General features: G+C 45.8%; 1 protein-coding gene across 1 annotated transcript in view; it reads left to right on the plus strand.

Annotated features, from left to right (window-relative positions):
- The window catches only part of nrg3b (neuregulin 3b), a 203,933-nt gene that overhangs the window by 27,882 nt on the left and 148,103 nt on the right, over positions 1–27,948 (plus strand). The window contains exon 2 of the mRNA XM_056577724.1: positions 5,887–5,992. Coding sequence (XP_056433699.1) covers positions 5,887–5,992 — 106 coding nt within the window. The remainder of the gene's footprint in view (positions 1–5,886; positions 5,993–27,948) is intronic.

The raw sequence follows: 27,948 nt of genomic DNA on the forward strand, positions 1-27,948 counted from the left end.
TCAGGGGCATTAAGGAAAAGCATGCACCTGTGAAATGCTCCTGCACGTCAGGGCGGCCCATGAGTCATTAGACATGAAAAAGACACGTATGCATTTAGATGAACTGATTAACATCAGAGTCATCACGCACACACAAGCACAAATGCGCACGCACACACAAACACGTATACATGCACATTGCATTCAGACACGCACGCACGCACGCACGCACGCACGCACGCACGCACGCACGCACGCACGCACGCACGCACGCACACATACCTCCCAACCGCTTCTGTGGTCATATCTAGGCAGCTTTACCTACTGACACCTACTAGCAAAATCACACACACACACAGGCACACACACACACAGGCGCACACACACACACACAGGCACACACACACACACAACACACAAACAAACGCTGCAACATCGCTTCCCCGTGAATGAGTGACGCACTGTATTCTAGTTTCCGCAACATCACAAGATGCGGGCCCTTGAAGCCCTGCTGTGTGTCGGTTTACCTCCACCCACCGTCCGACTGTCAGTCCCGGTGCCGCGCCTCACCCCCTCTCACACGCACGTCAACCCGCCCCGCCGATCACGCTCTCCCCCCCCCCCCGTCTCCGTTGGTTTGCTCCGTTCTTTTGTTCTTCCCTTCTCCGCATGCCGCGCCCGCCACCAGACGCTCTGCTTTTTGAAGTGTTCAAACGGCGCCCAGGTGGAGACGGCGCTCGCACACTGCCTCACTCCGCCTTTACGCTTTATTCTTTATTTCATTTTTATTTTACCATTTTCAAACTAACGTTTTATCGTACACACAGCGAACAGACACGCGCACACACACACACACACACACACACACACACACACACACACACACACACACACACACACACACACACACACACACACACACACACACACACACACACACACACACACACACACACACACACACACACACTCCTTTCGACACGTACATGTTCTGAAACCAGCGACGCACAGCCGCTTTTGCTAGAGAGACAGCTACGATTGCTAGTAGCTATTTCTCTTGCAAAACCTGTCTGGCTATCTAATGGCACCCATACGTTGAGAAACCAGAGTTCTTACACCCACTTATGGGCGGCATGTGGCTCTGGAGGTAGAGGGGGTTGGCTGGTAACCGGAGGGTTGCTGGTACGATAACCCGGCACATCCTAGCTGTGGTGTGCGGAGGTGTCCCTGAGTTAGACACTGCACCCTAACTGCTCATGACAAGCTGGCTGTCGCCTTGCATGGTTGACACCGTCGTCGGTGTGTGAATGTGTGCTTGAATGGGTGGTGGTTAGGCGATATTGTTGCCACTGCTGAGAAAAGCGCCGTATAAAAATCCAGTCCATTTACTTATGCTAGAAATGTTTAAAACGGAAGAATGACCCGACAAAAGTAGTTGTGGTGAGAGCATGTTGTGCTAACGGCAGGTCGGTCCCACGCATGGTTCAGGCAGTCGCAGCTGGGTCAATTAGGGAAGGAACTCATTACCTGGGCTGGAGAGTAGCCCAGGGAGTGCCTTGAGCTAGCGCTGTAGCACACCGCAGCTTGCATCGCCACAAAAAGCACTACTCACTCAGATAGCCACGCACTACCAAACTCTCAGCGAACTCTCAGTCGCCCGTCTACCTCGCTCTATCGATTTACCTCTCTCTCTCTCCATCTGTTCACTTCTCTCTGAGTCTACCTTGCTCTTTCTAAATCACTCTTTCTTATTCCCTTGCTCCAAGTCTACCTGTTATTCTCTCCCTGTCTCTCCCTCTCTCTTCAGCCGTCGCACTCTATTTCTGAATCTCTCTCTTTCTCAGTCTAGCTTGGTTTCTCCATTTCACTCTCTTTCCTCCTCTCTCTCCACCATACTATCATATATCACTTTTCCCTCCCTCTTCCTCCATCTATTTCTCTCTTTCTCTCACTTGCTATTTCTCTATCCAAGTCTATCTACCTCTCTCTCCAAGCATCTTTCCCCCTCACTTTTAATCCGAAGCTGTCTCTAACTATCTATTCATCTTCATCTAACTCTCTTTATCTATCTGTCTCTACGTACCTGTTTCCCCCCATCTTCATCGTTCTATCTCTCTTCCCTCTGATCTGAGTCTTTCGTTACTGGCTGTTCTTTCTTCTCCCTCTACTCCCCTACTCTGCTCTTGTATTCATTCCCAGAACTATCCATCTCGATCGAGATTCATTGACTATTCCCATCCCTCACACAAACCTTCTGAACCATCAAAATGGACCCCCTTCCCCCCATCTATTTCAAGGATCTGTGCTGGGGGCAAAGATCCTCCACACATAACTTCAGACTCCAATTTAAATCCACCGCAGCTCCTCTGTGCATCTAAAGAAAAGGCCAGTCTGTGGGCCTTTCTGCCCGGCGGAGGGCTTGTCAAGAGGCATACTAAGGGGGCGGGGCTGATATGCGTTGCAAGCGGGCGCACTAGTGCATCAGCAGCGCTATAGGGTTAGCTTAGCGTTAGCCCAGCCACTGAATCAGTAATGGTTAGGTGCTCTGGCCCCTCTGAAGCTTCCCCTGCGGCTTGTTCGGGAGTCTTTGAGTGAGCTGGTCGGCGAGCTCTGCATGCCAAGATGTATAAAAAAACAACCCCGACTGGGTTTCGTTCAGTAAAGTGCACTGTGTTTAAAAACTGCAGAGATGTTTACTGTGCAGTATATACATACCGCCCGCCACCCTAGTTCATTTTCTCCTCTGCTGACGAAAGGGAACTTTAAGGATCTTATGACCAGGGAACGATATCTGGTGACACGCTCATTAGCTGTTGAAGAGTTTCTTAGGCGCCATGAGCCATGGAGTTTCCACGAAGCGGCCAGTCGCTGCTTTAATGAGCATCAGACCATAAAGTCCCTCAGACAAATCATACATTCAATGTGATATGAGTTTAGATTTAAGTGGGGCCAAGTGACATGCCAGTTCTCTGTAACCCTTTATTAAGTAAGGCAAGAAAAAGTAAATCAGCAATTCCTTCTGTAGCAGGTTGTCCCTGAAATAATGCTCAAGCATTTTAAAGATGTGTTCGAGAGCGCTTACCACATAGGCTCAGTCCTGAACGCAGCGACCCGGGTTCGAGTCCTGCCCGTGGTCATTTACTGCATGTCCTCCCCTCTATCTCCCATACCTTCTTCTCTATCTCACTCTATAATAAAGCATTAAAAAAAAGGATGTGTTGGCTACAACACTGAACACGTAGGTGTCACTTTGTTAGCATGAGCGACCGGTTAAACAGTGGAAACTAACCATGTGGGACTTTAATTTATTTAATATCGATTATCATGTATGTTTGACATCAAGTTATTTAGGAACACTTGTAAACAAAGCTTTTGCGGGTAGTTTGAATCCCAAACCGTGTCGCTTTTGACATTTCTAGGAACAAGCCATGAAACTATTAAGAGATCTATTCCATTAGTCGACTCCAAGATGGCCTTTCGACCTCATTATGTGAGGAACATTTGTTGTTGGGTTGGGTTAATTGTCTTTGTGTTCTAATTTGATTTCAATGGATATAATTGGTTTGGGAGTCAGCTCAGTCATTGTATCACTGTGTTAATGGGAGCTAACTTTACACTCTTTACACTAGGAGGACGAGATGAATCGTTTACTACTACAGAGAGAGATACCTGAGGAGTCCTCAATTACACGCATACTAATTGTTTTCTTACATAAAGAGTCCCAAATGCGATCATGATAATGTGGCATTTATTTTTCCAATTTCTACCATGTAAGGATAAAAAAGACAAGCTTAGTGTGGCAGTTAAACGTGGATTGCCTGATTCCTGTTTCCAGTTTCTGCAATATATTTAGTTTTACTGTCTGCCAGATTTCCTTTTAAAGCTTGTACTATTCTCCTATGGGAGGAATACATCTGCATCTGGAATATCTCCCAAGATTATAATTATTTAGTCAAATCACATCTGCGAATGCAACTTATTTCTCCGAGCTCTGCGATCAATATAAAACAATAAGTCAGGTAGGGAAGCGTCGATCCTCAGGGTCAGGATGGGCGATTAAACTGTTTACTTTGGAAAACGATGGAGATAATTACAAAAGGAATGAAGCAAATACCCCAAATTCTTTGGCATTCCCCATCGCTCTGTTCCGCTACGTGGGCCATTTTGGATCAGGTTTAGATCCAAAACGGTGCATAATTACCTGTTCGCCTGTGATCTGTACAGTTCAGTACACTGAGGTAAACAGCCGCTCTTTACACCACGCGCCTTGCTCCTGAAATACAAAGGAAGGATAATAGGATTCAGCCCAGTTTAACATCTCAGTATTCACATTCAGGAAATTGATTTTGAATGCTCATTCACTTAGCACATATAACTGGAGAATGCCGACTTTTGTAGCTTCTACAAATAAATGATTGCTAACAAGCATAGCCTATAGGCATACATCGCCGCTACTGAATGCTAACTCGCATAGCCTTAAGACATATATCCCCTTTTCAGAATGCTAAATTGCGTAGCCTAAAGACAATCACCTCAGCTTTAGAATACTAATTTTGTAGCCTATAGCCATTCATTAACATTACAGAATGCTAACTAGCATAGCCTATAGAAATACACCACCTATGCAGAATGCTAAAAAGCGTAGCCATAGACATACATCAATGCTGCAGAACGCTCACTACCATAGTCTATACACATATATCACTGCTGCAGAATGCTAACAAGCGTAGCCTATAGCCATGCATCACCGCTGCTGAAGGTAACTAACTAGCGTAACCTTTAGACATACATCACAGTTGCATAATGCTAACTAGTGTAGCATGAAGACAAACATTACCACTGTGGAATGCTAAATTGTGTAGCCTTTAGGCATACACCACCGCTGTAGAATGCTAACTTGGTAGCCTATAGACATATATCACAGCTGCAAAATGCTAACTAGCATAGCCTATTGACATACATCACAGCTGCAGAATGCTAACTAGCATAGCCCCTTGACATACATCACAGCTGCAGAATGCTAACTATCGTGGCCTATTGGCATTCATTAAAACTGTGGCACAGCAATCGGGGCATATGAATCACGTGTTTATAGACAATATAAACACTGGAGATTCCCAATGAGGCTGTAATTAATAAGGATGATGAGCAGGGGTCGTGGCAGAAGCAATCGGCCGTGAAATGCATATCCTGGGAGTGGTCCTTGCGGGACAAGTCATGTTTTCATATCATTTTCATATCCCTCCACATGCACAATCCTATCTATCTGTATGCAAAACCCAATCTCATATGTGGGTAAATATAGGCAACATCACACACACACATAGACACTCACTTTGCGTAAGGAAACACACAAAAACTTGAACGCACACATATACATGAATGCCATTAGGCACAGTTATTACACACACACACACACACACACACACACACACACACACACACACACACACACACACACACACACACACACACACACACACACATGATATATACACACTCACACACACACACACACCACAGGCACACAAATGCAGGCAGACACACTCACTCACACACACACTTAAACACATGCAGAGTGAAGTTGGACCACCTCAGTGGGAGTCAGAGGATAATGAACAAGAGGTTTCCAGGGAGGAAGAGATAACAGCCTGAACCCAAACACTGCCCTCCTCCTCCTCCTCCTCCTCCTTGAACACAATGCACGCTGCCATTTGCAACTTCCCCTTTATCCATCAGAAGGTGTGTGTGGAGGACCGCCGCCCTGCAAACCGCTAGCCTGACCGTTGCAATCGGTCTGTGTGTCCGCTAAGACAAACAGGCTCTCACCAAGCTTGGATGTTGGTGACAATCTTCCAGCCTTTTTCCTTGGTGTTTGTTGGAAGTCCTTTGTGGCGGCCATTTTAGCGGGGGCCTACACAAACAAAGAGTGAGAGAGCGAGCAGACGATTCTCTTTGAGGCTTCAGTTGGAATCCCAGAGACAACCCTTCATTGCTGGTGTTACAGTGAAAGGTAGAAATGGAAGTGATATTTCACTGTTCTTCTTATCATTTTGTTGTACGTCTGATCTCGATGTTTCCCCATACTCTGTAAGCAGAGTAGGTTTTCCGATGAAAATGCTTGTTTGAAATATCACAAGTGTGAAAATAACACTTTTGTGAGTTTGCATTCTGTTGTGCCTCATGGCTGAACTTCAAAAGGTCACGTACTTTAAATTTAAACAAAATAACTGAATCAATAACGGAAAAACAAACACAGACGACGGTAGCAGCAAACAATTCCTCTGCCAAAACCCAACGCGGGCTAAAATTTTATGCATCGTAAAAGATGATCTTATATATGACCTGCATTCAGGGTTCTACTAGCATTTGGGCCAAGATGGTAGGTTCAATTTGGGTTCCTCTCCAAAACAGAGTCCGGGTGAAAAAGTGCACTTTAAAAATCTCTATCTTAAAAAATGCCACTTTGAGGCTTCTTGATGTTCATTTTTCCACCCATGCGTGTAACAGATACTGCTGTGCCTCCCAAAACACCACCCCCCATAAACACACACCCTCCACGCACAGATGGGCGAGCAGAGTTACAGCTCACCTCAGAACCATCCCGTACTGAGCAAAAGCGAAAGGCAGAGGGTGTACGGAGAGGGCGGGTCGGCGGATACGTGCGCACGTCTCTTTCATCATCTCCTGTCCGCCGCGGTGCGGCCGCACTCTCCCAGCAGCAGGTGAAATCTTCAGCAATCAAACCACAAGGATCTTGTTATTCCTCTCTCTCTCTCCCTCTCCGTACCATCCCCTGCCCTCTCCGGTTGTTCTCACTCGCCCTGCCCATCTTGTACCTGCAGAGCAAGCTGTGTTTATGGCGGTGTGATGTCATGTTGGATTCAGGATCAGAGCGGAGGACGGGGTAGAGATCCGACAGCCGTTCGGGAGAGAGGGGGGAGAGAGGGGGGAGAGTGCGGGGAGTGGGCGAGAGAGCTTCATGCCGCTGTTGACTAGCACAAAGATACGTATATTGTACCTGCTTTTCCCGCTCTTAATTGTTTGCTTCTTTTAGAAAAACGCGGTGTAATTAAAGGGGAGTGTGTAAAATTGAGTGGCATCTAGTGGAACAGACTTGGCAGTAATGGATTATAATTTTAATAAGTGTGTTTTAATTAGTGCATAACGATAACAGGCGCTGAGTTTTTGTTACCTTCGAATGAGCTCTTTGTACCAACGTAGAGAGTGGGTGCTCTCCATGAAGCAACACCATGTTGCTACAGTCACCTTGAATGGACAGAGCTTCAGAGAGAATTTGTTTCTCATCAACAATCATAGTCGCTATCTTGTTAGCCATTGGCTATATTGCCACAGACTAAATACCTTATTCCAATTTATAAACCTTCAAGGAACCTCATCACTTGACACTTGGCTAGTCACAGCTGTTGTAGACCATGCCATCATTAAGTCCCTACTGATACCTTAAAGGGCAGTACACGCCCTTTGGCTACCACATCGTTGGAAAGAGAGAATAATGTGTGTGTGTGTGTGTGTGTGTGTGTGTGTGTGTGTGTGTGTGTGTGTGTGTGTGTGTGTGTGTGTGTGTGTGTGTGTGTGTGTGTGTGTGTGTGTGTGTGTGTGTGTGTGTGTGTGTGTGTGGCCACTCTTTAATGGGAGATGAATGCAAGCTTTTTCATTTTCATTCATAAATCCACTTCCATTTCAATAACACAAATCATGTTTTTTGTTTTAGCTGAGTGAATGATTGCGGTCACACTAACAGAAAAGTGTAAGTAAACCCTCTATTTCAGCTCCAATTCAAACAACAACTGAGATTTTAAGTTATAGGACAACCGATGGCAGCTTACTTTTACTCATACCTTTTTAAGCTAGTACACAGTTTTGAGTATGAGCGTTGATAATGAGTTGGACATGATAAACAGCCCACACTGGCCTTACGTGTGTTTGGAGAAGCTTAACCCGCTCATTGACATTAACTGGTGTCATTTTAGTAACAGTTTCAAAATGGCATAGACTACTATGTTCAAGATCATAGAAGACATACTCAGGCATTTAAAAAAAAAGGGCCCTTTAAAATAATGTATCTATAATGATGTATTGTGAGGCCGTACCTGCTTGCTGTCTTCTTTCAATTGTCTTTATATTGTCTATATTTTTATTTAGTTACTAAACAAATAGATTGCTAGAATTAACAGCAAGACGTATCTGAGCAAGACAAACGCAATACCAAATTGTCACTAAATCCCAATATAAAGACAAACTACACACCATAAAAATACAATAACACCCACCAGCGCTATCTTTAGTTCTCATCGCAAATCAACTTATCGCAGCCCATCACAATGTGTTCATGTAAATATTAATAACTATGAGGCGTCACCGCGACTCATCGATCGCGTTAACATCTTGCGAGGAGGCTTTGAGCGGGCGGCAAACTCCTCGGAGCGCTGCGCCTGCGGAGGCAGATGTCTTCCCCGTTGCATCAGTCCTGCTTGTCTATCTCACGGCTGGATCTTCATGACGACACATGATACGAGTCAACGTTTGTCTCTGCGGCTTACATCTCTGTGGGCTTCCAGAACGGCTGTCCAAACCCCCGGCTGTGAAGCCGAGGCCACACAGACGCGGCGGGAGGGTGGGTTTTCCTCTCTGTGCGAGCTGAACAGCCATGGCGGCGGGGCGAGAACGGCTACCCCGCGTCGCGCGGCATAAAGCGATTAGCTAAACCTGCAAAACGTTCAACCCGACCTTTATAATGGGACGGCTATGTTTTTGATGATGAAAAAAAAACACATAACGACACGGTTATTACAAACAGGGAACGAAGTAAAATATGCTGCGGAAACGTGCAGTGATATAAGATAGGCTCGTTAATGCAGGACTTTATTGACCCCAGAGGGGTTGTTGAGATAAAAAATATACAGGCTTAAAATTTTAATTAAACAATATGTATAACTTGGGAGAAAATTCACAATTAAAACACACAGGAGGGGCACCATTTCCACCTAATGTGCTTAAAACCCTCCCGGAATATTAAGTGGTTTGTTCCTTATGTCGAACATTCATTGTTCGTACCGTAAAGAATGGGCTGGGACACGGCTCGGCTCCTAGAGAGAGGGGGTGAAGGAGAGAGGGATAGAGAGAGAGGGTGAAGGAGAGAGGGATAGAGAGAGAGGGTGAAGGAGAGAGGGATAGAGAGAGAGGGTGAAGGAGAGAGGGATAGAGAGAGAGGGTGAAGGAGAGAGGGATAGAGAGAGGGGGTGAAGGAGAGAGGGATAGAGAGAGAGGGTGAAGGAGAGAGGGATAGAGAGAGAGGGTGAAGGAGAGAGGGATAGAGAGAGAGGGTGAAGGAGAGAGGGATAGAGAGAGAGGGTGAAGGAGAGAGGGATAGAGAGAGAGGGTGAAGGAGAGAGGGATAGAGAGAGAGGGTGAAGGAGAGAGAGAGAGAGAGAGAGGGTCTTTTACTCCCATTCCTTCAGCTGGAAGAGCCTCTGGAGCTCGCTGGGAGAGAGCTTAGCCAGGCTGGATGGGTTCTGGCTCGTTCATCGAGCTGTAGTGCCAGCTCGCCAGACCTCTCAGTCGATGGGCCGGTAATGAGAGGGGCCGACCTCACCACGAGGTGATGAGCAACGGCGCTCTTGGCGTTTGCTACCTTTTTCTTTTTCTCTCTCTCTCTGTCTCCCTCTGTCTCTGTTTCTCTCTCTCTCGCTCTCTCTCTCCCTCTCCCTCTGTCTTTGTCTCGCTCTCTCCCTCCCTCCCTCTGTCTTTGTCTCTCTCCCTTTGTCTCTGTCTCTCCCTTTCTCTCTCTCTCTCTCTCTTTCTCTCTCTCTGTCTCTGTCTCTGTCTCTCTCTCTGTCTCTGTCTCTTCCCCTCCCCCTCTCTCTCTCTCTCTCCCTCCGTCTGTCTCTGCCTCGCTCCCTCTCCCTCTCTGTTTCTCTCTCTCTCTCTCTCTCCCTTTGTCGCTGTCTCTCTCTATGTCTCTCTCTCTCTCTCTCTCTCTCTCTCTCTATCGCCCTTTGTCGCTGTCTCTCTCTCTCTCTCTCTCTCTCTCTCTCTCTCTATCGCCCTTTGTCGCTGTCTCTCTCTCTCTCTCTCTCTCTCTCTGTCTCTGTCTCTGTCTCTCTGTCTCTCTGTCTCTCTGTCTCTCTGTCTCTCTGTCTCTCTCTCTCTCTCTCTCTCTCTCTGTCTCTGTCTCTGTCTCTCTGTCTCTGTCTCTGTCTCTCTGTCTCTGTCTCTGTCTCTGTCTCTGTCTCTCTCCCTCTGTCTCTCTGTCTCTGTCTCTGTCTCTGTCTCTGTCTCTGTCTCTGTCTCTCTCTCTGTCTCTGTCTCTGTCTCTCTCTCTCTGTCTCTGTCTCTGTCTCTGTCTCTCTCCCTCTGTCTCTCTCGCTCCGCCTCCCTCCTATTACTCTCCATTTTCCAAGGGCAACAGTCTTTCTCGGTGAAGATATTGTAGCCTGTCAATTTAACATCCTGACAGTTCAGTCTGGAAGGTAAAAACCGTGCTCCATCCACCGCTGTTTCCATTACACTATTGAAGAGATATCCTGGTTGAATCAGAGCTTCTCGGTATGCACTGTTCCTATGTCGACCTCCGCCAAGCAGCTTGGTAACAGAGATCAGGCGTCCAGGTTTAGAGATACTTACAGTTTGTAAACTCGGGTCGTCAGAGGTTTAATTAACGAGAAGAACCGTGAAGGAAATAAACGTAGGCCAAGAACAACAGGAGCCACAGAGTTACAGGGCCCCGGGAGCACCTGCTCTCTGAGAGTTTATTGTCAAAGAAGATAAAACGGAAAATCGACTGGTTACCGTGTCAGCGCGTTTGCCTCTTAACAATCAATAGTGTTTTGCCAAACGCAATTTGTGTCATCGCAAAATGATGAGCCCAATCCTAGCCCTACCATGCAAATAATTAATTAATGACTGGGGCAACAGTAGCTAAGGAGGTAAAGTGGGTTGAATGGTAACCAGGAGGTTAATAGTTCGATTCCCGGCTCCGTCTGGCTGAGTGTTCTGGTGTCTCTGAGCAAGACACCTCACTGTGACTGCAGGGTGGAATCCAACGTCGGTGCATGAATGACTGTTAGGCAATATTTTAAAGCTCTTTCAGTGGTCGTTGGTTGGAAAAGTGCTGTATAAATGCAGTCCATTTATAATTTACTGGGATCTGTTTATCTGTTTAAGGGTTGGGTGGGTGAGTGGGCAGGGCCGTGAGGGTGTTTATGCATCTTTATAGCTTCTATCTAGACTATTCCAGAGCCAACTGGATTATCATCAATAACACAGAGCTGCCTTCCCGCCCAAATGTCAGAGATTACACAGTGCTCCACCACCCCTGGACCACCTTGGCTGCCCTCTCTTTTCCCCTCCTGATCAGAACCCAACAGTAATCAGAAATATCCCGCAAAATCCCTTGCTAGGCTGGAAGCGAAGCGAGCCGACCATCCATCTTGTTCGCCCGTGCTGCACGCGTCCCCCGTTGATGAAAGATTGAAACAGGAGCCTTGACTAGCTTTCTTAGCGGCCTCACCTTGGCCTCCCACCCTGCAGTACCACCCTGTTCTCCAACCGTACGTCTCCCTCTCCGCTTCTCTGTGTACACACAATCCTTCACACACACCGACATATAGAACAGATGTACGCAGAATGCGATATGTTCTAGCTGGCAGTATGTCAAAGCGAACGGTATGTTATAACTAACACTATGTTCTTACATATGATAAGGCTTTCTAGCTCATTTTATGTTCCAAATGTATGTTCTTGCTAACACTGTGTTCTAGCGTTTATGTTCTCAGTAAAGATCTGTTCCAATTGCTTGAAGGGAAATATCTTGAAAATCGAATGTATATTATATGATATTTCTTACTGGAATTAATGAGGGCAAATTTAGGTAATCAGAATAACTGGCAAATGTAATCCCCCAGAGCATAGACCTTGAAGCCATTGATTTTTACCCTGCAAGGTTTTGTATTAATTGTAGGAGTTGAACGGGGTATGACTTACAACGTTTTGGTTTGTTTGTTTTTGGGGTAATTTGCTAGTATTTATTTTGCTCTGCTTTATGTTTATAGACGAGTGTTGTATTCAGAATCAAACTAAAGGCAAATGGGTGTGTGTTCAACCAACCGTAGTACATCTTGTTAAACAGAGAGATAAAAGAATGTTTTGCCGTGGGTTAAAGAAAAAGGGAGACAAGAAATGAAGAAAAGGGTGAAGGCTGACGGTGGCTGTTGTGTTGTTGCCGGAGGTGATGGTGGTCGATGGGGTGGTGCTGATGGTAGTGGAGGCTGAGGCGTAGTGCCCGTATTAAATCCAGGCCATGCAAGATTAGAGTCGAGGGCTTCATAGTGGCGGTCTGCCAGATGCCACCCGTTCTGGCCAGCCATGGACTACTTAGTGGGGCACAATTGCGTACTATGACATCTGTGATGTGTGGGTCTTCTAACAATGCAAGATAAGACCCAGATTACTCAGGGTGTATGTATATATAAACTTGGACACACACACACGCACACACACACACACACACACACACACACACACACACACACACACACACACACACACACACACACACACACACACACACACACACACACACACACACACACACATACACACACACACACACCCTCATACATACACACACAGACAAACACACACACACATTGTAGTAGTGTACTGTAAGCAAACTTGCATTTTTAGGTGACATGTTAAATACTAATCTGCTGATACATGTGCACTCATATTTTCATACCATCTACTAATGATGCCATTAAGCATTTGATTTGAGAACAACATGTATTCAACGAATGATCCTCGCGGTGCTCTGCGGGTTTGTCTGCTTCGGACGGAGAGAAGATGGAGGCTATGGAAGGGCTCAACTGAAATATCCAGAGTAGAAGAAAGTGGAGGGCTGAGGAGTTGGCAGTCCCAGAGCACTGCAGACGTCTTCTTCTCCACAAGGATGTGAGACAGATCACAAGTAAAGCTGGACGCAGCTTTGTTTAATCCCGGTTTAATTCCAAGATTTTGTTGGTATCGCAATCATGAAATGTGCATCATTCACCAGGTTGTCTGATCTGAGCTGTATTATTAATAGTTTTTAACAGCATCCGGCCAGCATCTAGCAAGCACAAGGCCACGAAAGTATTTCTTGGACATGAAAATCCCCAAAATCCCCCCCTTCTATCCTGACATGGGTCATGTAGGCTACCTACTACTCACTCGAAAGACTCAAATTGAAAATATTAAGCTTTATTTATTTTTTAAAAGACATTTGTTAAAAGTAGAACTGCAATTTGTAAAACTATCATCAATGCGTAATTCTATCTCACGTCACACTAACGCACAATACAGTGGTTAAGGTTTTAAGGTTTAATTTAGGGCCTAGATGTCATCTGGTTGTATTCTGTTTGTTGATTAGTTAAGGAGGACGATTTTAGTTGTTTTGCCCAATAAGAGATTGTCATTAAAATAAATGATGTCATTAAATTGGGGCTTGATAAGAGATCCCGCCCTGCTCTGCCCCAAACTACCCCTCCACACACCCTTTACCCCCTCTCCCGGTATCACTGTTAAAGCATATTCATCTGAAACTCAATAATCAACTTTTTCCAAAGAAAAGTAATGTTTGGTTTCAACAAATCTTTTCATACTCAAAAACTTTTTATACTCAGATTAAGAATGATTTAACGTTCACAAGCTGTTGCCTTGCATTGTGTTTCGATCTGGACAATATTCTGACGTCTCGTGTTTTGGGGAATATTTTTCCTTTACATAAATGTTGAATTCCCAGGAGATGAAACACCTGTTTTGGATTAACTGGGCCGTCCTCGTAGCCCCGACCCCTGCATGCCCGCTCCTGTCAGGAAAGACTGATGAAACACAGAGGTCTTCCTGTAAGGTCAATTCAGTGGTATTTGTTTCCCGTAGTACCTTGCAGCACAGCAAGTTCATAGATGTATTTGTTCCTTACTAATATAGAATTTTTTTTTTTTTCTAAAACTACTTGTATTTAGCTCAGCCGAAAAACAACAAAAACTAATTGATTCCATGTTCATGCACTTGGTACTTAAACCCTCACCACAGAAATATCCCAATTTGTTATGTGGGAGTTTCCTTGGGAAATTCAGCAATTATATAGACTACACTTAAAAATAAGTGTAGTCTCTCAACCCCCATTTTCCAACCTTGGCAGGCCAATGCAGTTGAGGGCACCCCACATGTTGACAACTGCTGCAGAGACAGGCCTGGGGGGGGCTGTGGGATCCCCGTGTTGGCTCTACGACGAGCTGGGAATTAACTGAGGCCTTGCATGGTCCTCCCAGCCTCTGTGATCTCCAGCTAATCCTCTTCACCATATCCATGTACATCACGTCGGTGGCATAGTGGCTGACGTCACCGCCTTCCTCAACCTTCGCTTTCTCTCTCTGTCCCTATCTCTGTCCCTCTCTATCTCTCTCCCTCTCGCTCTCTGGCTCTCACTCTCGCTCTCCCTATCCTATCCTTCTCTGTATATCTCTTTCCCCCTCGGTCTCCCTTCATAGCTATCTCTGTTACACTCTGACGTTAATACTTTCTATTTAATACACGCTCACTATTCACTCGCCTTTCTGTAATGTATGTCCCCAACCCCTCTCTCTCTCTCCTCCCTCACTCCCACCCTCTCTCTCTCTCTCTCGCTCTCTCCACCCTCACTACCAACCTCTCTCTTCTCCTCCCCCTCGTTCTCTTGCTCCCTCCCCTCGTTCTCCGACCCCTTTTCTCCAGCCTCTCTCTCTTCAAGCCTCTCCCTCCCTCCCTCCCTCCCTCCCTCCCTCTCTCTCTATTGTCTGCTGGAGGGGGAGGCCCGGGTAGGGGGCTGGCTGATGAGGGGGAGGGGGGGGGGGGGATTATGAGCGTCGAGAGAGTTCTCTGATGGATTTCAGAGCCATCTCGATAGCAGGATTTGGTGCCACCCTGCCCTCGGCTAATGGCTCGGCGAGCTCTAAACCCTGGCCAACTGTAACCCGCGGTTGTAACCGGGACGATTCCCTCCGGGATTAATAAAGTAATCTGAATCTGTTAGACGCCTTTGCTGGGACGCTATCGCTTAGGCAGGTACGCAATGAGGCGAGCCTATTGAGACGGCCATACAATTATTATTATACTTAAGATGTTGAAAGAAAATGGCAGTTTCAACTTTTCTTCTACGTGTTCGCTTTTTATTCCGAGACTCTTCAGACTCATGAATACTTTAACTTCCATATGCTTTTATTTTCTCAATTCCTGTGATCTAGCTTCCTAGTTATTCTTTGTGCACACCCACGTTTAGGAACCTTTTGTGCGTATGGGATCCTGACAGCCAACAGCGTGTTTGTCAGCGCCTTTATGTAGCGCTCAGGACCAGCTTTCCATTTTTATTTTCCGGGCTGGAACAAAGCAGCTGTTATTAACTTGACAGTTGATACCCCAGTAACGGAAGCATAATAGCAGTAGCAGCACTAGCAATAGCAGCGCTAGCGGGAGCGGATAGAGTAGCATTAAGCGTTGTACCGGTACTACAAGTAGTGCGTAAAGGTTGGGAGTTGTGTGTTGGGGTTCCTTTGAGGATTAACTCATTCATAGGGCTGATTCTTAAGCCCTTTCTTCAATATCAGAACCGGGCTTATGTTGATCTGGGAATTTAGATGTAGCTTGGAGTGTTGATTAAGATAACCCTGTTTGTGTGTGTGTGTGGGTGTGGGTGTGTGGGTGTGGGTGTGTGTGTGTGTGCGTGTGGCTGCACCCTGTTTATTAAAGGCAATGAATATGCATATTTGCATATACATTTGTTCACTAATGGGAAGTGTAAATGAGCCATTCCTGGTTATAATATATGTAATCATTTATTAATTTCACTTTTAATTTTTCTGTGCTTATAGTGCATACCAGGTGCTTTGTTTTTATGTCTGTTTTACATAATTTTAATCAACATTACTGCAGGTTCCTGTCTAACTTGTTTCATGCATTTTATTTGTCATAATTCCTGATGTTTTGCAGTCTTAATGTGTCATTGGTTTCATTGCGGAAGTAATCAATATAATTGGCAGGGAAGCAAATGCAGAACACAAAATAGCATTGTTTGTTGGTGTCCCTAGATCCATCTTTGTTTTCGGTAATGAACGATGTTTACAAGCTCGGTCTACAACAATTTCAAAAACTGTTCTTGCAATTTAGCAAGGCTCAAGAATGACAATTGCAAGGCTGGTAGCATTGGGCAGCGAAACAAGAACTTTTATACTTGGAATCCAGAACCGTAACCCCCTACACTTAACAGTTGTTGTCTTCAGTCACCATTTTATTCAGCAGCTTTCCTCTTCTTTTCCTCTTCAAACCTGTGTTTTCCCCACCTCTGTTCCTTGCCTACGTTTATCTAATGCTAGTCGACAGCACCTCATTGTTGCTTAAGCTGTTCAGTGAAGCGCAACACAATTAGACATTCCCACACCTGCAGGGAGAAGCCATTCAGTGCTTTAAAGTGAAGTCGCTAGCGCAGCCCTTAGCTGTGGCAGTCCAGATGGGGGATGTCTATTTAAGCAGTCCATGGCCTCACCGTCTCAGCTTAAAATGGCTGCCAATGTCGTGTTCATTAACTTGCCCCTGAGCAAGTCATACCACGCGGTTTGACATAACAATAACTTTTCCTTACACCCATTTGACCTGCTGGATGCTAAATCACCACTAATCTGGAGGGATTTAATCCTCGAGAGGATGATTCGCTAATGATAGGGCGTGTTGACAGGCAGCTTAATCAAGGACCTCAGTCTGCTTTCTGAAGTACAAAGTCTTTCGTTTTTTGGTGGATCGTTGAATGATGGTTTAGAATTTCTTGCCGATGGACTTTTCAAACAAGTTAGTGAATATTAGCTCACACGTTAGTAAAAGCAACATAAAACATCATAACAGTTTAAAAATAAACTTTGTTGATTTCGAAAAAAGCTTTTGAGGCCATTCTTCAGCGTCACAGAATCAATATTATATTCCTCACTGAAACTGAAATAAATATTTCATGTGTACTTCTTTTGTTTGAGAACTCTGGGAGGATGCACAATCTGTCCAGAGGTAATTCCTGGGGCAATGTTGGTGTTGCCCTGGTAACAAGCTCTATGTCTGTCTCTTTGAGATTCACCAAATGCATATTTATATCTTCATGCCTGTCATAAAAACATAGACTAAGTTTTTACTTAGCAAGAATCAACCACAAAGACAAGTCAAGGTTATATCATGAAAATAAATATCTGCTGCAGCCTTCACAGGGCTTGTTGAGCTATGCATCATTTCAGGGGCCTCTTGTGAAACATTCATTGGCCCTTGCTGGTCCATAAGAGAGCCTTGGGGGGAGACCCTAACAGGTTGGGCAGCCAATCACAATCCAGAGACGTGTTTGGGTGGATTGGTATTGACACGTTTCAGGGGCGGAGCTAAACCGGTAACTGATAAATTGGGTTGGACTAAGGTTAAACTAAACCATGGCTTACCACGTCATTTTCATACACTGACGCTAATTATTTATATCAACATTTATGTTAAATTAAACATGGCAACATTTTTTATTTGAAGTAATATGTGAATGCTCAGGAACGTTTTGGCATTGAAAGCATTTCTAAGAATATGCAAGCTAGTTTAGCATAGCATCTTTCCTGGTGCTCTGTGGGAGCCAGAGGAGCAGCTAGGGACTGATGGTAGCAGAGGCCAAAGATGTGATGGTTCATTTGCATCTCCTACTGGACAGGAATATATATATATGCAGATGCGCATACACACACACACACACAAACACACACACACACACACACACACACACACACACACACACACACACACACACACACACACACACACACACACACACACACACACACACACACACACACACACACACACACACACACGCAGACAGAAGTCATGTACTTAAACATACACACACACACACGCAGACAGAAGTCATGTACTTAAACATACACACACACACACACACACACACACACACACACACACACACACACACACACACACACACACACACACACACACACACACACACACACACACACACACACACACACACAGTAGCACTGTGCACTTGCTTACACTTCTGTACACGCAAAGGGAGGATAGACAGACAGACAGAGCTGAAATGGTTGTAGGTTCTACCTCAACCTTGTTGTGCAATATCATCATACACATGTCATTTAAATCTGGTATGTTAATTTACACGTTATATGTTAATTTACATCTCATATGCCTGATGTATTCGTCCCGCTTCTCCGGAGGAAGGAACGGTCTTCCAGGGAAGTCCAATAATGAGAACACAGGGGAATGCAGAAAATAAATAAATAATCTTGTAACTCAAAACACACACACACACACACACACACACACACACACACACACTGTAAGAATACATTATGTGAGCACGAGGCAGCATCTTAAAAACAGGACAACCCCTTACAGCAGCCATTGCTTATGAATCAATAGTTCATTCATTTCCCTTTTGTGAGCACCTGGGACTGTAAACAAGCCTAAACATAAACATCATTAAGCACAATAAAGGTAGCTTACCTCCACAATAGACACCCTCGACCGAGGCTGTCAAGAGGTTCCTCAGCTCTCTTTACTCAGCTCTCTCTAAACTGCCCGCTGAACAGATCACGCAGCTGCGAGCAAACTGCCACGAGCATCAAACAAGCATTGCTTACGACCGCTGCAAAGCAGTCTATGTATGCTAGTAGTCTCCAGCATACAATAAGTAGCAAGCTACGTATATCAGTTTAAGCTAGGGTACGGATAATATTTAGCCACTGTTAATTATTTGCTGCATGCTACTGTATGCCAATATTATCTATACGCCTAGTAGTTATACAACCCCAGTAATAGCTATCATAAAGCTCATAATGCTACACCAGCACTAGTTAGTGTGTAGCATGCAGCCACTGCAAAGAATCCTCTAGGTTACAGCTGCTAGAACACAGGGCTAGCTCACGCATAGTATCATGTTTTGGGCATGCTCACATTTGAATGAAGTCACTCCTATACAGTAAGTAGCGATACAGCAGCATGAAGATGCTACTTAGCATTAGCTAGAATCACATAAGCGCTTGATTGCTATAGTTCTACATGCTGGCCGATTACGTTGTAGACAAGTCCACTGCCTGCAGCTTGTGACTGGCAGCTTGCGGTGCCCTGCGGGTGGTTAGCCGTCAGCAGCTAGCTGGATGACGCTGGCTAGCGATCAGCTTCGGCTCTCTGACATTGCGGGTTTCCAGCCTCGCCTGACGTCATGTGCCCACAACATGGAATGTGTCTGGGTTTGTGCTTGTGTGCTTCTTGTGAGGACATTGACGTGCAGGGAAGCATGTGTGTGCAGCTTATGAACTTGTAGACATTTGTCTGGGCAGAAGAGGTCATGTTGAGAGATCAGACTCTTGTGTAGGGTATTTTATTGTGTATGTGTGAGTTTGTGTCGTTGTATGTGTGAGTGTGAGTGTGTATGTGTGAGTTTGTGTCGTTGTGAGTGGATGCGTGTGTGCCTGGCACACCGACTGTGGAGGTGTCACATTTCCAAAACCAAAGCAATCCTGGCCCAGATGATAGCAGTGTGTGTGTGTGTCTGTGTGTGTGTTTGTGTGTGTATGAGTGTGTGCATGTGTGTGAGTGCGATGGTGTGTGTGTGTGCATGTGTATGTGTGTGTGTGTGAGGAGATGGATGGAAGGCGTGAGCAGTACTGACACTTGGACGGCCTTGTAGCTGAGCTCCGTAGCTAACCGTTAGCCGCTAACCGTTAGCAGCTAATCCGCGTGATGTGCACCAGAGTCGCTGACTGCAGGGAAACTTCAACAGAACACACACAACGGCAGCCTGCGCCGTGCACGTGACGACTCGTCATGCCTCTGAAATAACACAAACGCACTTGCACTTCCAGGCACCTAAACACACACGCATACACACACACACACACACACACACACACACACACACACACACACACACACACACACACACACACACACACGCAGACACACACACACACACACACACACACACACACACCCTCATACATACATACACACACAGACACACAGAGACAGACACACACAGACACACACAAACAGGCACACACCACTCTCAGATACATAGACATTCGCACATTACCGAGACACACTGTCAGCCACACGCAGAACCACACATAACCATAAATAATTAGGCAATCATGCTCTCTCTCACACACACACACACACGGACACGGACACACACACCAACACTCTCTCTCTCTGGTCGAGATACATCGCTACCTTTGGCTTCCACACCCTCTCCTCTGAAGCTCACTCGTTCCAATTTATTTTCATGTCTCCTGCCAACAGCGCGAGCCTCACACCCAACGTCCCTGCGGCTCCTACAACCGTATTGTTTAATAAAATATCCAATTCTTTCTCCTCTCTCTCTCTCTCTCTCTCCGAGCCCTGCTCTCCGGTCCCATAAATCATGATTGAAATCATTCACTCGGCCTGAGGTACCGAGGCTGATGTGTTCGCTTACCCATAAACAAAACGTAAACAGAGCTGGCGAGGCTGCGAGGCCAGGGCGGTGTCAGCCGGGCTAAAGGGGCTGTCTTGATCTATCTGATGACGGGATATTGCATTGCTGCCGTTTCCCGCGTGTTAAGAGTCGGGACTCAATAGCGCATGGATGCGTTCCACGCATTTTACCTGAGCGTGACTCGTTTGGTAAGCGAAGTGATCCCTTGATGTATGGTAGCGTAGGACCGGTGATGCCTGTAAAATAATGTATGGTTTGTTTACCTTATAGCCCATTTACGTACATACGATGCATCATATTTAATTCATGTCATTCTGGCTACATTGATGCTGGGGAAAATAACCTCTCATTGTAAGAAAAGTGTTTTTTTAGCTCAATAGTTTAAATAGCGCAATAGCCCAAAGCACTGAGCTTTGCCTTAGCCCTCCGAAAACTATTAACATTTAAATGTATTCAAGACATTGTGAGTCCAAAAACGGTTTTGGCAGTAGTTACTTTACATTTAATTTGAAATGATCCAACACACACACATACAAACACACACACACACACTCACACACACACGCACACACACTCACACACACACACACACGAACGCACACACAGACACACACACACTCACACTCACACTCACGCACACACACACCAATGCTGGGCATCCAGGCCAGGCCGGTACCATGCTCTCATGTTGTATGCGATCAAACATCCCATCTTGCTCACACTAGTGAACAAGGCCCGGAAAATCACCGGAATCGTCACGACAACTCCCCTTCCCCCAGGCCCCTCCCGCCTCTCCTCCCCTGCAGGCCTTCACCCCTCTAACCCACATCTGCAGTGATATCATCCCCAGCTACACCCCGCCAGCCAGGCCCCTCCCACCCACTTGAGGTGGATTCTAAACGAGGGCCAGGGATTGGCTGCGGGCGTCATCGTGTCATCGCCTGGCAGAGGGAGATTAAGGCTCACGGCCCGCTCTGAGCCGAGAGGGAATACAGAACCCATCGCACCAGCTGTGTGGGCGAGAGAGAGAGAGAGAGAGAGAGAGAGAGAGAGAGAGAGAGAGAGAGAGAGAGAGAGAGAGAGAGAGAGAGAGAGAGAGAGAGAGAGAGAGAGAGAGAGAGAGAGAGAGAGAGAGAGAGAGAGAGAGAAGGGGGGAGAGAGAGAGAAAAGAGAGAGGGTTGGAAGGGAGGGATGGGGATGGGAGGAGATGATAGAGAGAGAGTGGGGGGAGAGAGAGGGAGGGTGGGAGGGGAGGGATGTGGGTGGGAGGAGATGAGAGAGAGAGAGAGTTTGGGTGGAGAGAGGGATGAGGAGAATGAGAGAAAGGGGATGATGGAATGAGGGAGGGAGGGGGAAGGGACGGAGGGAGGAGGAAAAGAGGAGGGGAAGGAGAGACGGGGACAGAGGAGGAGAGAACATGGTCTCTTGTGCACGATTAGTGAATTCCAGTAAGAATTGCAAACGCTTGCTCTATACCACATATCAAAAGGTTATTATTTAAAAGACGCACACACACACACACACACACACACACAGACGTATTTAACTGCACTGAATGATTCAGCAAGAATGTGGCTTGACATTCTTCAAAGCAAATCTTCCGATATTGAAATGAAATGAGTATCAAAGATCAGCCGTCAACGGATAGAAACCAAACATACAATGATCTTGTATGTGTACGTGTGTGTGTGCGTGTGTGCGGCAATGTGTGTTCCCGCACACATGGGAATGCTTACCCACACCAACTGGCAATCCCCATTTCGGTTGGTTGTCAAAGGCAAGACGTTGCAATTAGTGTTTATGAGTGATGAGCTATCGAAGTGTGGATTATTGTTTCATGGGACATTTAGCTCGCTGCTTGTCAAAGCGACATTAAGACAATGACTTGCCTCACCATTGACACACAGTTTAATTCTTACTTCATGCTTCGATGATGTGCCAATAGAGGACGAGATGCTGTTACTACCCCCCCCCCCCCACCCCCCCCCCCCTCCCCTCCCCGATTCCAATAAATGGCATGTGCCCAAGCCTCCAGCATTACGATTGGTTGATTGTGTTATTCAATCACTTCTCCACAACGCGTTTGCCTAAAAGCGACACGATCCCGCAACCGGCTCCATGCATCATGGGAAAATCTCGTTTGGATATGTGTCTAAAAATAGTTTTACATTCAACATACGATCCTATTATACCCTAGACATTTGTGTATTGGCTTGGGTTTGTTGGCTTTTGTGTGCTTGTGTGTGTGTGTGTGTGTGTGTGTGTGTGTGTGTGTGTGTGTGTGTGTGTGTGTGTGTGTGTGTGTGTGTGTGTGTGTGTGTGTGTGTGTGTGTGTGTGTGTGTGTGTGTGTGCATGTGTGTGCATGTTTGTGTTTGCTTGGCTTTTCAACTAAAAAGGTTTGGCTTTTTGTGTGTGCATGGAATACTATGAATATGTTTTCACCGTAGCAGGGGTCAGTGGAATATATAGTATGCTGATTATGATGGAGAGGCAGTCGAGATGCGGCTGTGTGTTTTGGGTCACTTCTCTCCTAACGAGCCTATTGCACCTTAAATAGGACCCCTCCGATCGCCTTAATCCATCAATCACAAATCAAGTTAGCATTCATTCCAAGTTGCTGTCGGATTTATTGAGTCCACTGTTGGCTGTTTGTTTTTTGTTATTTTGATTGACAAACGCGGTCAGACCGCTCAACGCTTGTCTCTCCCACTGCACCTTTTGGCGCACGGTACAATTTCCCAATTTTGCCGTTTTCTTTGACGAGAGTAACAGGCTGGTGGCTGGGTGTGTGCCCCCCCCCCCCCGCCCACATAACAATAAGACTTCTACACACATCCTTCCTCAGCAGGACCGAGGAGAATAGAGCTTCACCTCAACAGCACCTCACAAAATACCGCTAATCACTAGCAGAACAGCTACAACTTAAACTACTATTACCTCTAATTAGACTAGAACTGCTATTGCTACTATTACTAGTAACGTCTCCTATTTCATTTTTACACATTATTTAAATATAATAATACTATACCTTCATATTTTACTAGGCTTTTGATATGCTATTACTACTACTGCTGCTACGACTACTCCTACTACTATTACTACCGTTACTGCTTCTATTACTACTACTACTACTACTACCACTGCTACTACTGCTGCTACCAATAACTATACTAATACTACTACCACAATACAATAATGAATACTACTTACTATAGTTATAGTAATGATAATTATTCAATTGAATCTCCACTTAGCTCAGTCTGAAACCTTTGCATCTGCGTTCTCTCCCTCCCTCTCTCTCTCGCCCTTTCTCTCGCTCTCTCTCGTTCCCTCTCTCTCTCCCTCTCTCCCTACCTCTTTCCTCTCTCCCTCTCTCGTTCCCTCTCTCCCTGCCTCTTCCCTCTCTCTCTCTCTCTCTCTCTCTCTCTCTCTCTCTCTCTCTCTCTCTCTCTCTCTCTCTCTCTCTCTCTCTCTCTCTCCCTCTCCCTCTCTCTTCCTCACATATCTCTTAATATATTACCCACGGCCAACTCCCATCCTGCAGAAAAAGACGACATACCTACCTTGTTTTGGATGCTGCTGTCTGCGTGCGTTTCCGTGGCAACGCGTCCTCTATCTCCTCTCCATACCCTCTGCTGTTGTCTGTTGTAGCTCGGTTGTTGACAAGGGCACGAGAGACTGTTGACAACTCGTTTGGCTGTCCTGAGACTGGGCGGCAATTTCCCATCTGGGATTAATAAATCGTGTCTTATCCCACGAAGTCTCGGGGAAATTCAGATGCTGCCGGTGAATGTACGTTTACGTGTGGTATTTAAATGGGAAATGTGACAGTTGAGCTTCCCCTCGCTTTTCTCCCCGTGCTTTTTTTCTTTGACATTTGCGTGCCTGCAGCCTTTTTGGAGAGGTGCTGGTGGTGGAGGTGGTGGGGGTGGTGGTGGGGGTGGTGGAGGTGGTGGAGGTGGAGGTGGTGGAGGTGGTGGAGGTGGTGGAGGTGGGGGTGGTGGAGGTGGTGGAGGTGGTGGGGGTGGTGGAGAGGTGAGGGCCAGACAGGCGCATCGTCTGGATATAGATTAAGCTGTGTGCCGCTACCTCCCCCCTCCCCCTCATTCCGGCTCTTTCTCCACTGTCCACCGCTCCGCTGGCTTTCAATGGGATTCATCTCCTGCTTTCATTTCCCCCTCACCACCCCGTTACCTTGGAACATCTATTCTTCACCCCTCCTCTCCCCCTCCCCTCCGCCTCCCTCGCTCTCCCCTATCAGTCCCTCTCTCCTTTCTGTCCCCATTCCCCTTCCCTCTCCTCCGTCTCTCTCCTCTTCCCTCTCCCCTCTATCCTCCCTTTCTCTTCTTCCCTCTCCCCTATTCCTTCTCTCCTCCCCTCTCCCAAATCTCTCTCTCTCTCTCTCTCTCTCTCTCTCTCTCTCTCTCTCTCTCTCTCTCTCTCTCTCTCTCCTCTCTGACTCTTCCCTCTCTCTCTTTCCCATCTCTTCCTTTCCTTCCCTTTCTTCCTCCCTTCTCTCACTGAGAGAGAGAGAGAGAGAGAGAGAGAGAGAGAGAGAGAATTGCCTCAGTCTGCCAGACATGCGTCATTAACAGTCAGCTCATTTTTGGGAGGATTTGTTCCTCTACTTTGGTGTTTACAGCTCTATAAAATACAATTTTTTAAAAAGTGTCTTACGTACGTCCTATTCCAGCCCCTCATCTCTGTGGCGGTATCATCTCTGAACGTCAGACGGACGCAAAGGTTTCTGGTTCTACCTGACTCTTTGTGATGCAGCATTTAGTGTCATTATCGGCTATTATACTCAAATGCTTTCTTCCAAAGCATAAAAAAACCCAACTGATTTCTACCATGATGTTTCTTTCTCGATGATGACATCGTTCCCGAGTTGTGGATCAGTTTTTAAATAGACTGAGAAGACACTCGCACATAGGGGGATGAAAGAGGGACAATAACAGCCCCCAGAGACTTATTCCATGATTTTCCTCTAGCTAAATGCTGAGTAGGTGACACATGCAAACACACACACACACACACACACACACACACACACACACACACACACACACACACACACACACACACACACACACACACACACACACACACACACACACACACACACACACCCAGACACAGACACACGCACACACATGCACGCAAACTCCCTTTGCACACACATGCACACACATAAACACAGACACACGCACACTCACTCCACACACACATGCACATCTAGACACAAACGCGCTGCACGCGGACAGACTCATGAATAATTCACTAGCCTAGTTTCATTTTAGTGAATAGCGGGGCTGATTATTGAATCAGCTGTCTTCAGGGTGGAAACACACCATTGACGATTCCTCCTCTCCGTTCCTCGCCTCCCCTCGTCCTCGTCCTCCCCTCCGCCTCCTCCCCCTTGCTCCATGTCGCGTTGTCGCGTTGATGTAAAGAATGGATACATCCCCAATGATGTCGGGTGACTGCGAACTGTGTTTACATTCTCCGTGCACATATTCCTATTCCCACATGACAGTCCACGGCACGGCTCCTCGCCCGGTTTGTTTCCGTGGAAAGGTATGCAAATGTGAAGTATTTTCATGGCTCGGTTCGGGGGCCGTGAAATGCCTTGTGTCTGCCTCGTGCGTTCGAGTGCACGCCACGAATGGATGGACCGAATTAAAAGTTAAATGAACGGTGTTATTAATAGACAGATACAGTCTGACACTTCTCAAATTGTTATAAGAGCTTCACACGGATGATTATTGTGCCAAGTCATGCTGTAACTAATCAAAATAATCTATCCAAGTCTGTTTCTCTGCCATTGTTATCATAGGTTAGTATAATGCGTCTATCCACCTCAATGAAGAGAGCTAATTACCTTCTGTGATCTATGGGTAGCGACACCAAGTTGCTCATGGCTCTGTTGAATGTAATTAGGTACAATAACAAAGTAGGGTTGAAATAATAACAGAACATATTACAATTTGGAAGTCAAAATATTTATATACGTATATATTTATCTAAATTAAATTAATTGACCTGCTGCCCAGGTAGCCAATGGTGTACACCCTGGTACCAGTAGTGCACTTCTCGAGGCTGTTTAGCTAGCTGAATAGCATAGATTAACATTGCTAAGCCTTGTAAAGCTTCAACAAACAGAATAGTTCTGCTTTGTTGAGCTTAGTTGAATAGCATAGTTTGTCTTTGTTTGACTTTGTTAAATAGCATTGTTTAACTTTGTTGAATAGCGTAGTTTAGCATTGGTTCGGCATTGTTCAGCCTCCTTGAATACGAAATGCGACAGTTGGAAGAATTTAGTGCTGTGTGGAGAGGTGATGGATGAATGGATGAATGGATAGAGTGGTGCATTTATGGATGCATTAATTACATTAATCAAGCCATCATTATATTTGTGTTTGGTTTCAGGGATTCCCATGTGGTAGCAACCCTCACCCCCTTGATACCCATAAACTCACTTTGGCCCGCAGCAAAACGTATAAACATAGGTTATTGCGCATTGAGCGAACACAACCAAAGAACTCCATTTAGTGACATTTACTTAGACCAGGATGCCACGAGGTCTTTGACATTAAGGTCCACCTCTGTGTTCGGATGAGTAACTCAGTTGGCATTCTGGGTATGGGACCTCCAGGAAAACAAGGAGGAAGTACTTCACACAGTGAATCAACGGTATAAGGTTATATGTTGAGGAAACCACTTTATTGTGCAGAGAGGTGGACACAGCACTGACATAGACTTTCCGGTTAAAGAACGACTAAAAAAGACTTTCAATGACTATGTCAGGTCATAGAGCGATAAGCTGCTGAGGGATTAATTGTGTTCCATAATAAAGATTAAAACACATTTTAATGTAGCGCAGAGTGAATGGTTCTTAGCCTAACCTGATATCTAGAAAGACTTGAATCATGATTTGAATCTGGAGCCACATCTCGGACGGTCGGCTGGTAGAGAAATCCCTTATCCACAGTCTAGTTGCGAACACATCACATTTAATTCTTTTCAGTTTTTACACATTCTCATTATGGAACATGTGCTGCAATCACACTTGACTTCTGCGCACTGATTACAATAACTAAACAGATACGATGCAATTACATTTAGCTATGCATAACATATCTCGTTATGTATTCAGTTTTTATTGAATCGTGTGTAAAACCGGTGCGATCTTAATCTTTTTTTGACTTCACTGGATGCCTGGGCTATGTTTTATTTTAATTAACCCAAACCTGCTCCCGCAGTGCAGGTGTTGAGTTGTTCAGGTTCTGGCCACTAGGGGGGCACACCACTTCAAGTAGTGGTGAGTGCGGTGTGCGGACGACGCGGAGTGTCTAGGTGTCCCTGAGCAAGAAGCCTCACCCTGACTGCTCCTGACAAGCTGGCT

Source organism: Gadus chalcogrammus, chromosome 18 (genome assembly GCF_026213295.1).
Source record: "Gadus chalcogrammus isolate NIFS_2021 chromosome 18, NIFS_Gcha_1.0, whole genome shotgun sequence".
Taxonomy (NCBI): Eukaryota; Metazoa; Chordata; class Actinopteri; order Gadiformes; family Gadidae; genus Gadus; species Gadus chalcogrammus.